The following is a 14,104-nucleotide window of genomic DNA, read 5'->3' on the forward strand; positions in this document are numbered from 1 at the left end:
CCTTCCCTCAATCTACATCCTCGGCCACCAACGTCTCAGCCGGACTTGTACTCCCGCTGCTGGGCCTGGAGCCCATGATGCGCTTGAAGACGGCCATCTCAATCGCAACACCAGGTCCGAATGCCGAACCGATGATATGCTCCGTCGTCTCGCCCTCTAACAGCCTTTTCAGCACGCTGAAGAAGGTCGCGCTCGAGCTGTTGCCATGCCCAATGTAGATTTCGTAGCTGGCCCGCAGATGCTCGGACGTCAAGTTCATGGATTTCTCCACGCCAGACAGAATCGTGGCGCCGCCGGGGTGCAGTGCCCAATCGTACTCATTGGCTTTCAGCTTACCCTGGTCGACGAGCTCCGGGATCGATGAGATGAGGCTTTCGAAGACCTTGGGTACCGCGGAACAGGCGAGTTTCGGCACCCGTTGCGTAAGGACGACTTTCCACCCTACCTCGTTGTCAGCTTACTTCGGCTGTGAGTAGGCCTGTGTGACTTACCAAGCGGGTGAACGTCAAAGCCCAGATCTTGCTCTGTGTCTTCCACAATGCGGTGCTCCCAGCCCAGCACCTCGAGCAGTGGCTCTTCCTCATCGGCTCCGTCTGCCCCCATTTCCCGTTCACTGACGCCGTTTCCCAACACTATCGCACTGGCGCAATCGCTGAATAGGCACAATCCAATTCGCACATCACCGTCCTGCACCACACTCTCCAGCTCGCTCCTAACAAAGGTTGTGCTCACTTCGCACGCCAGCACCAGGATCCGAGCTGGCTTCCCACGAAAGCTGTTTCCCATAGCTATGTTAGCGGCGGTGCGCATCGCCGCCATGCCACCAGAGCAGCCCACACCATGTAGCAGCACTTTCTCGATGCTCTGATTCAAACCCAGTTGTTTGACAACATAGTGGTCGAAGCCCGGGTTAGCCGAGTTGGTGCAGGTGGTGGCGACCACGTGCGTGATCTCCGACAGATCGCCACCCCACTGCTCAATCGCCTTGCGTGCAGCCGCAACAGACAGGGACACGCCAACGTCTAGGAAAACTGCGCATAGTTCGTCAATCGTTGGAGGTTTGGGCCCGTTGACGATCGGGTGATCGATGTCGCCTATCGAGGAGCGGGTATCGATGCCAGTGTAGCAGTTGATAGTGAGAGTCTTTTCGAGTCTTGTGTGCAGGTCAGCATTGAAAGAGACGAGGAGCAGGTCAAATGGTTGAGGCTTGGCAGGCAGTGGATCTGGGGATCAAGCTGAGGCGCACTTACGCAGGGGTGGACGGGTAGAATCGCCGCGCGAGCTGCTCGAGATCATCTGGTTTGATGCTGTTGGGTGGATACTCGACGCCGATACCGTGAATGAAGATCTTTGGTCGTTGATATGGCGGCGTGACCTTGTCTTTGAGAGGGACCGCGGATGGAGACATGATGTCTTGGGCAGGCTGGCCGCAGCCACGCGCCGAGAGTTATCAGATCGTCTGCACTTTATCTAACGAATGTCGCGTATAGACGCTTGCATTAGGACCCCAGAGCTGTCGCCAGTAACGCCGAACCTGGAGGAGCTGGGATGTCGCGTGCGCGGTGTCGGGAAAAGCTGCCGATGCCTCGGCGCCTCAACAAAAACGAGCGGCAAACAGTGAGATGACGATCGACGGTGACCAGAAAGACAGCGCCTTGCCGTACCAGAAGCGTGAGACCAAGTGAGCGTCGCCTGCAAACCAAGAAGACCGAGAGTCCAGATTGAGTCCCTAGGGGCAGTGATGAGGATCCGCGATGAGCTCTCCGTGTTTTATATGCGCCTCATCCTGCTTGCGCGCTTCAGCCTCGCTTGAGAAGCCGCACCTATCAACGCCCATGGAACAGGGGATGGCGATTTCCGCTGGGAACTGTCGTCAGCACAATCGGCTGCCCTGCATTTGGGCAGCTTGGCTGAGTGGTCGTCATCATTGAACATGTTCCCGGCACACGTTTGATAGTGGCATAGTTTACGAGGGTGGGTGCCCGCCTGGAAGCTACCGCTCGGGGCGCCGCGGACCACGCATGATGTTCACACCTACATAAGTACCCATCTTTTAGTCACAGGTCACCTCGATCTAGGCAGCATGGAGGATTGCCTCAACGCGCCGGCTTCGACTCATCAGAGCGCTGACCCCTTCCGCCCCCAGAAGCCTATTGACTCCGAGAACACTCGCGCACGATTTCAAAGTGGCAAGCTCCTTTTTCTTCGATAAGCAACATATCATATTCGTAGGGCATAGAAGCCTCTCTCGCTCGCTCGCCAGCCCCATTCAACCATGACTATCCTCCTCCGACATCTACATCAGTAAAGTAGAGGCATCGTCTACGAAGCCCCAGCCCCGAATTGTCCTTGAATTCCAGCCCTGCCGCGTGCTGCCATAGTGGCGAGATCTGCTTCAAGCTTTGGAGTCTTACCTGCTTTACGAAGTCCTTACCGAGGCTTTCCTCCTGGGACTTCTGGCATCCACGTGGTGGCAGAGTGGCGAAGCGCTATGTCGTGACATACGGTGCACAAGTACAAACGGTCTGACGGGAAGGCAGCTCGGTCATTGGGCGTAGAGCCTTTCGCCACAGGGTGGGGGGCACGCGTGAGAGTGGCTGTGCGCTGGCTAGATAGACATCTTACAGATGCTGCATGGACTGAAGCCCGAATGGCCGTACTTGAAGGATAGTCGGTCTGCGAGAGAGTACAGAAATGGATGAAATTGTGGTGTGTGAATGTTGCGCTAGGTGATAGGGGTGTTGGGGGGAGCAGGGGGCCCTATAGGCCTTTCTTCTAGGTAAGGCTCGGTAAATGTTCTGTTTTGGGAATACTTCTGGCACTGCCGCGACTGCGCTGGCACTCACGGCCCCTAATTCTATACGGAATACACGGACCCAGATCGCCTGATTGGGGGTTTTCAGGATAGCAATTGTAGTAGGTTCGCTACGACGGTGATTTGATCGTAGTCAAGGCTCAAAACGGGTCTGAAGGTGACGAAGTTGTGGTCTCATGCGGGCTGTCCTTTGATCTCCATTCCGGCGTCTCCTCCTCTATTAATCTATCTGATCATATATGATACAGTCTAATGCCTGGCTAATATGCAACCAACTCGCCTTGAAATACAGTAAAACGCCTTTTCCATGCGATACTAAAGAGTAAACCCCTTCTTTCAGCTTTGCGCAAAGGTTGACCTCTCACGCAGGGGCTTGCCGTACTTCCACAGGAGTACCATGCCGACATTACAGATGACCATGAGGCCAGCGCAGAAGCTGACTCCGCCGTCGACGCCGAGTGCTTCGAGCATGGGCCTGCTGTAGAGGATGGCGGCGAAAGCGAAGACGCTTCGGCTCAGACTGTTGGCAGCGAATATACTCGCAGCATACCGGGGGTAGATCATGGGAATGTACATGAGAATACTCTGCGCAATGCAGTAGATGCCCACAATAACTGTTCCGAGACCTATCGTAGGCGCAATCCAGTGTACACTAGGCCTGTATTTGGGTCAGCAACGGTATTAGCAGGGTAGCAGAAGATATACCTTGAAGTCCAGGCGTAAATGAACAGTCCAATGGTGATGAGCGGTCCAGAAAACACGCCGGCAAGGAGATGATTCTCCAGCTCGCCGAAAGTGCCGTTCATCAGTCTGGGAAACGCACGCTTCACCATATAGGTGATGTGTAGGCAGAAGCCGATCATGGCGCCCAAAATGACAGCCAGGAATATCAATGATGTGTTCGTTGCCGGGAAGTTGTAATAGACCGGGTACACTAGCGGCAGCGATTCGAAGAAGGAATAGAAGATGCCGTACACCAATCCAATATAGATCGTGGTGAACAGCAACGCGGGGTCCTTGATGTTCATCTCCCACGGCTTGATGATGGCATCCCAGAACAGCGCACCCATGCTCAGGCCCTTCTGCTTCTGCTCTGCCTCGGATGTGACGTTGATGTCGCCTTCCTGCTTGAGACGCTTCACGCGGTAGTACAGGATGGTCTGCGGCGAGGTTTCCGGAAGGCAGAAGAGGACAAGGATGATGACGGGGCCGGACAGCATGAGCAGGATCCAGCTGTGCCAATGCCAGTCGTCGAAGTGGGCAATGGCGTACGCGGAGAGCGTGGGTCCGAGTGCTGGCGACGCTGAGGCGACGAACGACCAGATGGCGATGGCAAAGGGCATCATCGGCGGTGCCCAGATGTCGGTCAGGGTTGCTCCTGCGGTTGCTAGCAGGGGAGAGCCCATGAAGCCGATCAGGAAACGCAGGACCATGAGGCCGGCATAGTTGTCGATCAACGATGATGGGATGCAGAGGATCACGAAGAGAATGCCGGAGATGGCATATGGTGGGTTGCGGCCGACGGCAGGGATCTCCGAGAGTGGTGAGAAGAGGAGAGAGCCGGTGCCGTAGCCTAGGACGTAGAGAGCCAGGCCGAGAGCGCCTTCCAGATGGTTGACGCCGTATGCATCCTGGATGTACGGCTGGGCGGGCGAGTAGATTGAACTGCCGACGTAGACGGCGAAGGTGTAGGCACTGACATGCGTGTTAGAAGGTGGTCCGGAATGATCGTGGAGGAAATACTGACCTAATAAGCAGGGTGATCCAAATCTTTTGCGACATTGGCCAGTTCTGTGGGTTGTCGGGGTCATCTGCATTGACTCAGCATTGGCCGTTGGTGGAGGAGAATACGATATTACCCTTGCCGTTCCATGTCACGATACGCAGCTGTCTGCCAGAGATGGTGCGCGCCACATTTGTCTCAGCATCCCGCTCGATCTCCTTCTCGTCCTTCTCGGTATCGGAGGATTCAGGGGGCGGAGTGACTGTGGCATCTTCAGCAGCCTCCTCGGCGATAGCTTCAATATCTTTGACATCCAAATTCTGACGGGAGAAGGTCGGAGTCTTGCCACGACAGATGGTGATGAAGACTCCCACAGACGAATTACGAATCAGACTGGCCATCTCGAACACGAATATGAAAGATTAGGGCGTGCGACGGTTGGGCGCCATGTAAGCGGGAGATAACTCTCTTCATTATATACGGCATGTCCACGCTCGACCACAACTACAGGATCAGCCATAACCATGGCTCATCCGTAGCACTTCGGACGAAGCGAATGCGAGAAAAGAGATGCTGACAGTGGCCAAGGGGGAAGTCATTCGCGGAGGCAACGTTATGCTCCGCTCAGGCAGACAGCAGAGGAGGCTAATCGTTGAGTTCATGCTGGACTCACGATAAAGTTCCAGCGGAGAACGCGTGAAACTCCACTTCGTCATGTTGTGTCAGACATACGCAAACGCACAAGACTTGGTATGTCCGGTGTGACTGAGCTGAGATGGACAAAATCGTTGTCGAGGAGGCGTAAAGACACCAAGTTCAGGCGGGCAATGGCTGATCCGCTGAGCGATCACGGCGGAATGCGGAACAGTTTTGCGGCCCGCAGATAACAACCAAGTCCGCCGTAATGTCCAGAATCCTGTTCAGGGTTCAGGGACTTCGGACGTGGAAATTATGATTATAAGCAGCCAATGGTCGATGAGTCACTCCCAATTTTTTCGTATTCGATGCGTTAGGTTTCTGCCGTCCAACTCACTGCGTGTTGGGAGGCTGTTTGAGCAAAGGTCGTTGCTGATCGTCGCCCACTAGTCCCAAACGAGTGCTTGGAGGTCTGCGATACCGCACTGGACATCTTTTCTGACTCTGCAGAGAGAGGCTCTGGCGAGCTTGCGACTGTATTAGGATACCAGTGCGGGTACGCTTAAATGGGGAATTTCCTCATGGATATACCCACGAATGATCCGGGTCACGAGGAGCTGCATCAAGTGTCGGAGACCGCATTGTGATGGTGATGGTGATGGTGATGGTGATGGTGATGGAATCACTGCAGCCCGATCTTGGCATTTGCCTCAGCCTCGTCAACGTTGCCCGTGCATCGTGCATCGAGCATTTCATCTATTTTGGATTACCTCAAGCTTGATAGTTCTACCATTACTGTCATATCACGGCTGCAGCTCTTAGGAACCACTGTCTCCTGAATGGGACCAACAGCTGACCCTTTACCGAACTTTTGTTGAAAAATCTGCATTAAATCCGCCGCATGTTGGATTCAGCACGTCCATGCTGACTTCCGCCCACGACTCATGCTTCTGGCCGGCTTGTTTTGATTGCCAGTGAGACCGTTGCATGCATCCAAGTATGAGTCACAAATTCTCCATGTTGACATCTCATCCACTACCGCCATATCCATAAAACTATCTACCTAGTGCCGGGTTTCCTATGCACCATGTGGTGGCTACTATTGGTAGGCCTACTTTCGCTTGCTCTCACCTACCAATTTTCTGGGAGGCCTAGGGCACGTCGTGATGGGACGTCTCTCCCGTACGTATCCGCTCATCCGGCGAAGTGCTGTAATTTGCTTATAACTCCATCAACAGCTGCCCACCAGATACTCTACCACTTCTTGGCAATGCCATCCGCTTCTTGCAACCCCGTCATGTGCTCTTCTCCTGGTTCGTCGACCAACAAGCCCGCTATGGAGACGGTACGTACGAGATATCAGTCCCATCTCTGCCACCAGGAGTGGTCATCTCCAGCCCTGCCAACCTCGAATTCGTCCTGAAGAACGAAACCCTCGTCACAAAGGGTGATTTCTTCCGCTCTCGCGCTTGGGATCTCTTTGGGCACGGCATCATTAACGCGACAGGCCCTGTATGGCGTGCCCAACGCAAAGCCGGCCTACGCTTCTTCAGCGGCACCACACTCGAAGCCCTCGTCGACGATGTTCTGCCAGAACTCTACCATGACGTCGAAAACACCCTCCTCGCCGCTTTCCAGTCCGGCGAAACCCTCGACCTCCAGCGTGTCTTTCACGATCTAACCACCAGCATCATGGGCCTAATGGCCTACGACATGCACATCACATCCGCGCACCCCTTCTCCCAAGCCTTCAACCACGCCTCTGCGCACATCGCTTCCCGCTTTCAGAACCCGCTCTATCCCCTCACCGAGCTCTTCTCCGGCGGCCCCTTCCGCCGCGCTGTCCGCGAAGTCAAGCGCTTCGGCCTCTCCATCGTGACCACAGCCAAAAAGCGTCGCGGCCACGAGGCCTTCGCCTCCCTACTCGAAGGCACCGAGACCCCCCACTTCGGCACGCTAATCGACTCGCTGATCGAATCCCTCGACTCGGACCCCACCCTCGTCGCAGACGCCGCCATGAACTTCCTCTCCGCCGGCCGCGACACCACCGCCGAGTCCCTGACCTGGACTTTCTACGCCCTACTGCGCCACCCCGCCGCCCTCGCGCGCCTCGAATCCGAGATCCGCGCCGCCTTCCCACCAAACAACACCAAGGAAGAGGTCGCCCCTATAACGATGGCGGGCCTCCAGCCCGCACACATCCCCTACGTCATGGCCGTCTTCTACGAAGCCCTGCGCCTCTACCCGCCCGTCCCCATCGAGATCCAACAGGCCGCCGAGCCCCTCACATTGCCGGACGGCACGCACCTCCCCCGCGGCGCCGTGCTCGTCTGGTGCATCTGGGCTTTAAATCGCTCCCACAAACTCTACGGTCCGGACCCCGAGGCCTTCCGCCCTGAACGCTGGCTCGATGACGCCACCGGCAGATTCGTGCCGCCGCGGGATAACTGGGTGTTCCCGGTGTTTAATGGCGGGCCCAGGGCGTGTTTGGGGAGGAAGATGGCGGAGGTCTTGGCTTGTTGGGTGCTAGTGAGGGTGGTGAGCGAGTGGCAGTTCCGGGAGGTGGGGATGCAGAGGGAAGATGGGGATGGGCTGCGGGAGCGGGTTAGTGGGCTGAGCTTGACGTTGCCAATGGAGGGGGGCTTGCCGGTTAAGGTGATGAGGCAGAGGCGGCGGAAGGGAGGTGGTGGGGTGGAGGCGAACCTGGAGAGGAGTGCTACGGGGAATGAGTAGTAGAAGCGTGAGGGTAGATCGTTGAGAATGGGACGGGCCTGTAGTTAGGTGGGTATTGACTGGGAAGGCCGTGGCGGTCATGCTCGTTCCACGTGTCGTATTATATACACCATTGTCCCCCTCTTCCAACGCCCGAACGGGCGGCAAACGGGCGACCTGCTACGCTGATATCTTACACCTCATTATCCGCCGTTGCGACGCTGGCGTACATCATCCCTCCGCGATTGCGCAACCGCATCGGCACATCATACAGCCTGCTGTAGTCCACCACCTCGCCCCCCAGATAGCCCTCGCCATTGACCCGCCGCCCAAACACCGGGGCCGGATCGCACCAGAAGTCCTTGCAATTGCCGATCAGACCACGGGAGAACGGGTTACCGCGATCCAGGCTCTTCATCTTGCCGTGACTGGCATCGCTCGCCGTCGCGAGGAAGACATCCAGCCCGATGGTGCGCTTCCATTTAGTCCAGCAGCCTTCGTGTCGAGGTGCGGGTTGCAGGCGCGTAGACGACGCGGCGGTGTCGTTGAGACCGTCGGTCAAGTGTGAGTGGCCTTGAGTGATCGGATGGCGTGGCCGATGAAGAGGAAGGTGGGGATTCGCCTCGCTGTGCGAGTGGCGCTTCATGTTCTCGTACGTGGTCATGTTCTTGGATATCTGTATTGATTGCACGACGACCAGCATCGCGATCCAGACAAGCTGTAAGAGCGCCCAAAGAGATAAAGCGACCGTGTAGGGATCGCGGAGAGTGAACTGGCAAACGGCGGGCGAGAGGATATGACAGGCATCAGAGGCTTCTTCTGGTGGAGCGGGCAACGAGAAAATGTAAACAACCACAAGGTTCGTGAAAATTGCAATGCCGAGAGCCATGGAGATGATATACGTGAAGAAGTGGCGGTGGTTGTTGTTGGCAACGCAATTGTTGATCCAAGGGCAATGGTGATCTTGTTTAGCAACGCAGCGGCCGCATCGACGGCAATGTTTGGAGCGCAAGGGTTTGCGGATCATGCATTGCAGACAGAAATTGTCTTCGTCAAACTTCCACAGCGAGAAGAGCTCTGTGATGACAGCACGTTGTTGGTTGCGTGATGACAGCTTCGGAACCCAGCCGGGATCTTCGGTTGCGGCGATGGTGTAGAAGTAAGCCGTCAATCCGTAGAAAACGACGAAAAGTAGGTTCGAGAAAGGGTTGCTGCCGAATGTCGCAGGAAGAATAGCAGTAAAGTAGCTGATTCCAACCCAGAAGAGCGTACCAGAGAATACGCCGGCAAGATAGGGTGTTTTGTGGATTTGCCGATATTCGGGAAGTCCTCTGTTACCAAGGAACTGGGCTCCCCATTGCATGGCAAACACGGCCGCAAATGCCAAAGGCACTGCGATGTAAATTGTGTAATGGCTGATAATGTACAGGCCAACAAAGACGATTAAGAAGGGGTATAAGAAGAAAAACTTGGACATCTTCGACCGATCTCGAAGAATCGGTCCGAGCCCAAGTGGAAGTACTCGTGCGTTGCCGTCCGGACCATAACCTTGATCAGCCAATGCGCGGTGAAACTGCCTTTGTGAGTTCATTTCTGATGCAACTGCTGCGGGTGTTTTGCCGTCGTTCGTTTTGGCCTGTCGATCTGCTCCATACTCGATTAGTCGTTCAATACACGGCTTCGAACCTTTGACGAGCGCCCAATGTAAAGGTGTGAAGCCGTTGTCGTCTGTGGCATTTACGCTAGCACCCCATCTTAGTAAGATATCGGTCAGGGCCGGCCAGCCTTTGTACCCTGCCCACATCAAGCTGGTATGTCCTTGGGGGTCTGGCGCATCGACAGGGATATTTTGGTGTAGCAGGAGGACCAGTAGTAGAGCATTGCCGTCGATGGTCGCCAAATGTAGTATATTATAACCTTGTACATCCTGGGCCAGAGGATCTGCGCCGTTCTCCAACAATAGATGAACAATGTAGAAGTGGCACCTCTGCGCAGCCCACATAGCAGGTGTAGCACCAGAATCGCCTCCTTTTTGGTTCACATTCGCACCTTGCTCAATCAAGTACTTGCAGGCGGCATACTGGTTGTTGATGGCAGCCCAATGTAATGGGGTAATGCCTTCATCGTCGGCATATTTGGGGTCGACCTTTTTTGATTCGATCAACTTCTGGATATGTTCAATTGCACCCAAACGAGCGCATTGCATGATATCCTCCTCAAGAGGAAGACTCGGTGCTGGCGTGCCATTCTGCACGGGTGTGAGTTCAACGTCGCTTTGTGGCTGGGGAGTGGTAGAGGATGCTTTCGGAGGTGGTGGTACAGAGGACATGACGATTGAGTGGTGTTACTGGAGAACCAAGTGCTTGTACATTCCGGTCAGTTCACTCGGGAAAGGAAAACGAATATAGGTCAGCACAATAATCGCGAGTCCAGCTAGAATGACTCCTGAATCCTGCTGCGCTGAGCCCCAGACGTCGTCGCAATGCTGCAGCTCGCAGCCTTATAGAATGAGCCTTGTCGGTGTGCCTCAGGGGCCTCTGATCCGCCGTAGAGGTACTTAGTGGCTTGGCGACTTTTGCAAACCTCCTTCAATGTTCCTCCGACCCTCATGAAGCTCCTCTGCATCAACTCACTTCCTCTCCACTCCCTTTGATCTCCTTCCATCTACCCATCTCGAGCTCGAGAGTTGCTGGTTAAGCTTCTCGAGTAGGCAGGATGATGTCCAGAAACATGTTGCGCCAGTCCGGCCGCATCGCCGCGGCCATCTCTCGACCAGCTGCTGTAAGCTCCTATCCGCATCCGACCAGCCGTGGAAGCTCTCAAAACATCTGCGACACATACTCAGAGCTTCAGCTGGCCTTTACGAAGCATGCCGGCGTCTCTGAGAGCTGTCAGCGACATGCTTGGGGCTATCCGCGCTGTCACTGGAGCTCAATGCTAACTTCAAAATCTGCAGGCCCGTATCGCAGCTCCCTCCACCATCACTGCTGCCTCCAAGCAAGCCCGGTCCTACGCCTCCGATGCTAAGGCCTCTCCCACCGAAGTCTCCTCCATCCTCGAGCAGAGAATCCGCGGTGTGCAGGAAGAGTCTGGTCTTGCTGAGACCGGTCGTGTCCTGTCCGTTGGTGATGGTATTGCCCGTGTCTATGGCATGAGCAATGTCCAGGCTGAGGAGCTGGTCGAGTTCGCCTCCGGCGTCAAGGGCATGTGCATGAACTTGGAAGCCGGTCAGGTCGGTGTTGTGCTTTTCGGTTCCGATCGTGAGGTCAAGGAGGGTGAAACTGTCAAGCGTACTGGCCAGATTGTGAGACTGCTCTGAAAAACCATCAGACCATACACTAACAGCTACAGGTCGACATTCCGGTCGGTGAGGCTATGTTGGGCCGTGTCGTCGATGCCCTCGGCAACCCCATCGATGGAAAGGGTCCCATCAAGAGCTCTGGCCGCATTCGTGCCCAGGTCAAGGCCCCCGGTATTCTACCCCGCAAGTCCGTCAACCAGCCGGTACAGACAGGTCTCAAGTCTGTCGACGCCATGGTCCCTATCGGCCGTGGTCAGCGTGAGCTGATCATTGGTGATCGTCAAACTGGCAAGACTGCTGTCGCCCTCGACACCATGTTGAACCAGAAGAGGTGGAACGATGGTAGCGATGAGACCAAGAAGCTCTACTGTGTCTACGTCGCCGTCGGCCAGAAGCGATCAACCGTTGCCCAGCTCGTCAAGACCCTCGAGGAGAATGACGCCATGAAGTACTGCACTATCGTTGCCGCCACTGCCTCCGAGGCTGCTCCTCTTCAGTACATCGCTCCCTTCGCTGGATGTGCTATTGGTGAATAGTAAGTGTCTCAATAAACTCGAACAGGGACGAATGGGCGAGCTCTGGGAAGTCTGCGACTTATGTCTCAGATATTCACTCTCAGAGCTCTTCTTGCTATCCCTGATTCCCCATAGCCCCTCATTGGTTGCGATACGAGTCTGACTTGAATACAGCTTCCGCGACAATGGCAAGCACGCCGTCATCATCTACGATGATCTGTCCAAGCAGGCCGTCGCTTACCGTCAAATGTCTCTCCTGCTCCGTCGTCCTCCTGGGCGTGAGGCTTACCCCGGTGACGTTTTCTACCTCCACTCTCGTCTTTTGGAGCGTGCCGCCAAGCTTAACGACAAGCACGGCGGTGGTTCCCTCACTGCTCTGCCCATCATTGAGACCCAGGGTGGTGATGTGTCCGCCTACATTCCTACCAACGTCATTTCCATCACCGATGGTCAGATCTTCTTGGAGTCCGAACTTTTCTACAAGGGTGTCCGTCCTGCCATCAACGTCGGTCTATCCGTCTCCCGAGTCGGCTCCGCTGCTCAGCTCAAGGCCATGAAGCAAGTCGCCGGTTCGCTCAAGCTCTTCTTGGCTCAATACCGTGAAGTCGCCGCCTTCGCTCAGTTCGGTTCCGATCTTGATGCCGCCACCAAGCAGACGCTCAACCGTGGTGAGCGTTTGACCGAGCTCCTCAAGCAGAAGCAATACTCTCCTATGGCTGTCAACGAGATGGTTCCTCTCATTTTCGCTGGTGTCAACGGTCATCTCGACTCCGTTCCCGTCAACAAGATTCTGCAGTGGGAGGCTGACTTCCTGTCGCACCTCCGAAGCGACAAGCAAGACCTCCTCCAGCAGATCGACAAGGAGGGTCAGCTCAGCAAGGACCTCGAGGCTCACCTCAAGGAGACTGTCCAGAGCTTCACCAAGAGCTTCACCTCATAGGTATGCCTCGGTCTATCGAAAATTTATGTTGCGATACTGACAGGCGCCCGGCAGACGTACCGAAGCGTGAAAGCATGTAAACTTTTGGAGGGTGGTGCTGATGCTGGAGCAGCAGTCGAGAAGGAGGCAACACCAAAATCTCGAGACACCATGCAGCAGTACGGTGACACGTTGGGGGTCAACTGCTGAGCGATTCATTGCAATCGTACAAGTCGGTGCCTCTTTGTAATTAGATACATACCTCCAATCGATTCCGTTTGTCGTCACTGAAAAGCGATCTAATGCTCTCTGAAGACTCGGGTCGAGACCTTCTTATGCAGCTGACTTATTGTACAAACTGTGGCGAGCGTCTTCTGTACCATCTCCCACCCCGTCATGAACAGCCCAGCAGAGTCGATTTGCTGTCTGCTTCACTCGTTTGTTTGCTTATGGGTGCCAGGGTGCCTGTAGATGGGAATGGAGACATGTTCGAGCCGCCCGCCACTATACAGTAATTTTCCAATGCCCCCTCCCCCCCCCCCCCCCGGTGATGCTCAGGCTCCTCCATCCCATGAAAATTGAAATCGGCAACGAGCGAGAGAGCCGATGTGCAGATAGATTCATGCAAGGGTCGAGCTGTTCACGCGTTCACGCCCACGCCCACACTTTCACACTTTCACGCTTTCACGCTTGTGTCGGTCTCCACCTCTACTAGAGTACATAAGCACTTCGTGATGCGATGGTATGCATCTCTACGGTTCCTATACTGGAGGCTTGGCGGCATGCTGGGCGGCAGAAGCAAGGGAAAGCGGAAAGCTAGTCATGATGAGTGCAGGACGATGGAGCGCCTGCAAAGGGTACCTCGAGAGGGTGGAAGGACTGGTGACGGCGAAAGATTGCTCAGGTTTGTTTTTGGCTATGGACTTCTGATCATCTTGGTTCTTCAGTTCCATACTGGCTGTGCTGCAGGTCTGTCGTCGGGAGTGGAATTCGTACCGCAAGAGTCAGACCCAGCAAGCCACCGCGTGGATGTGTTACGGGGTTGGAGACTAACTTGCAGGTGTGCAGCCCCAGGTGAGGGAAACCTCAGAGGAGGTTGATGCTTCGCATGGGACCAGATGCCGCATGTTGTTTGCGTGAGTATCAAGCCCACGGCTGGCGGTAGCGAGTATATCGCTTCTTTACCTCTAGTGGGCGCATGAGCTGACGCATTGGCCGTACGCCACACGCGCTATGCCTGGACTCATCTCACTGTTTCTCATCGCTCCCTTGAAGGGGATCATATCGACTTTTCACAAATGCAAAAGTCCGCCCAAGTCACGATCGCTGCTATGATCTCTCACGCGCGAGTAGATCGAGTCCCCAGGGCCCCAGACGCCGAAGTTTCTGGGCCCCAGCAGTGACGTCTCGAGCGATCTACAAGTGGAAGAGGGTGCGTTTTCCGCTGAGTCGACAGTCAAAGCGATTCACACCCCCGACTGAA

General features: G+C 55.3%; 5 protein-coding genes across 5 annotated transcripts; 2 read left to right on the forward strand and 3 right to left on the reverse strand.

Moving 5' to 3' along the window:
- Positions 1-7: 7 nt before the first annotated feature.
- HMPREF1541_10521 (uncharacterized protein) lies at positions 8-1,408 on the reverse strand (the record flags this gene model as incomplete). The annotated part of the gene is made up of 3 exons (XM_008715192.1): positions 8-441; positions 492-1,153; positions 1,251-1,408. The coding sequence occupies 3 exons, from the start codon at positions 1,406-1,408 to the stop codon at positions 8-10; spliced, it is 1,254 nt and encodes a 417-aa protein (XP_008713414.1).
- A 1,743-nt stretch (positions 1,409-3,151) lies between these two features.
- On the reverse strand, positions 3,152-4,939 carry HMPREF1541_10522 (uncharacterized protein; the record flags this gene model as incomplete). The annotated part of the gene is made up of 4 exons (XM_008715193.1): positions 3,152-3,473; positions 3,521-4,510; positions 4,563-4,626; positions 4,675-4,939. 4 exons carry the CDS (start codon positions 4,937-4,939, stop codon positions 3,152-3,154), a joined length of 1,641 nt encoding a protein of 546 aa, XP_008713415.1.
- A 1,401-nt stretch (positions 4,940-6,340) lies between these two features.
- On the forward strand, positions 6,341-7,907 carry HMPREF1541_10523 (uncharacterized protein; the record flags this gene model as incomplete). The annotated part of the gene is made up of 2 exons (XM_008715194.1): positions 6,341-6,356; positions 6,424-7,907. 2 exons carry the CDS (start codon positions 6,341-6,343, stop codon positions 7,905-7,907), a joined length of 1,500 nt encoding a protein of 499 aa, XP_008713416.1.
- A 172-nt stretch (positions 7,908-8,079) lies between these two features.
- On the reverse strand, positions 8,080-10,215 carry HMPREF1541_10524 (uncharacterized protein; the record flags this gene model as incomplete). The annotated part of the gene is made up of 1 exon (XM_008715195.1): positions 8,080-10,215. The coding sequence occupies one exon, from the start codon at positions 10,213-10,215 to the stop codon at positions 8,080-8,082; it is 2,136 nt and encodes a 711-aa protein (XP_008713417.1).
- A 540-nt stretch (positions 10,216-10,755) lies between these two features.
- On the forward strand, positions 10,756-12,642 carry HMPREF1541_10525 (ATP synthase subunit alpha, mitochondrial; the record flags this gene model as incomplete). Its single annotated transcript, XM_008715196.1, has 4 exons — positions 10,756-10,806; positions 10,843-11,190; positions 11,238-11,722; positions 11,877-12,642. The coding sequence occupies 4 exons, from the start codon at positions 10,756-10,758 to the stop codon at positions 12,640-12,642; spliced, it is 1,650 nt and encodes a 549-aa protein (XP_008713418.1).
- Between the last annotated feature and the right edge of the window lie 1,462 nt (positions 12,643-14,104).

This window comes from Cyphellophora europaea (genome assembly GCF_000365145.1).
Source record: "Cyphellophora europaea CBS 101466 unplaced genomic scaffold supercont1.13, whole genome shotgun sequence".
In the NCBI taxonomy this organism is placed as follows: Eukaryota; Fungi; Ascomycota; class Eurotiomycetes; order Chaetothyriales; family Cyphellophoraceae; genus Cyphellophora; species Cyphellophora europaea.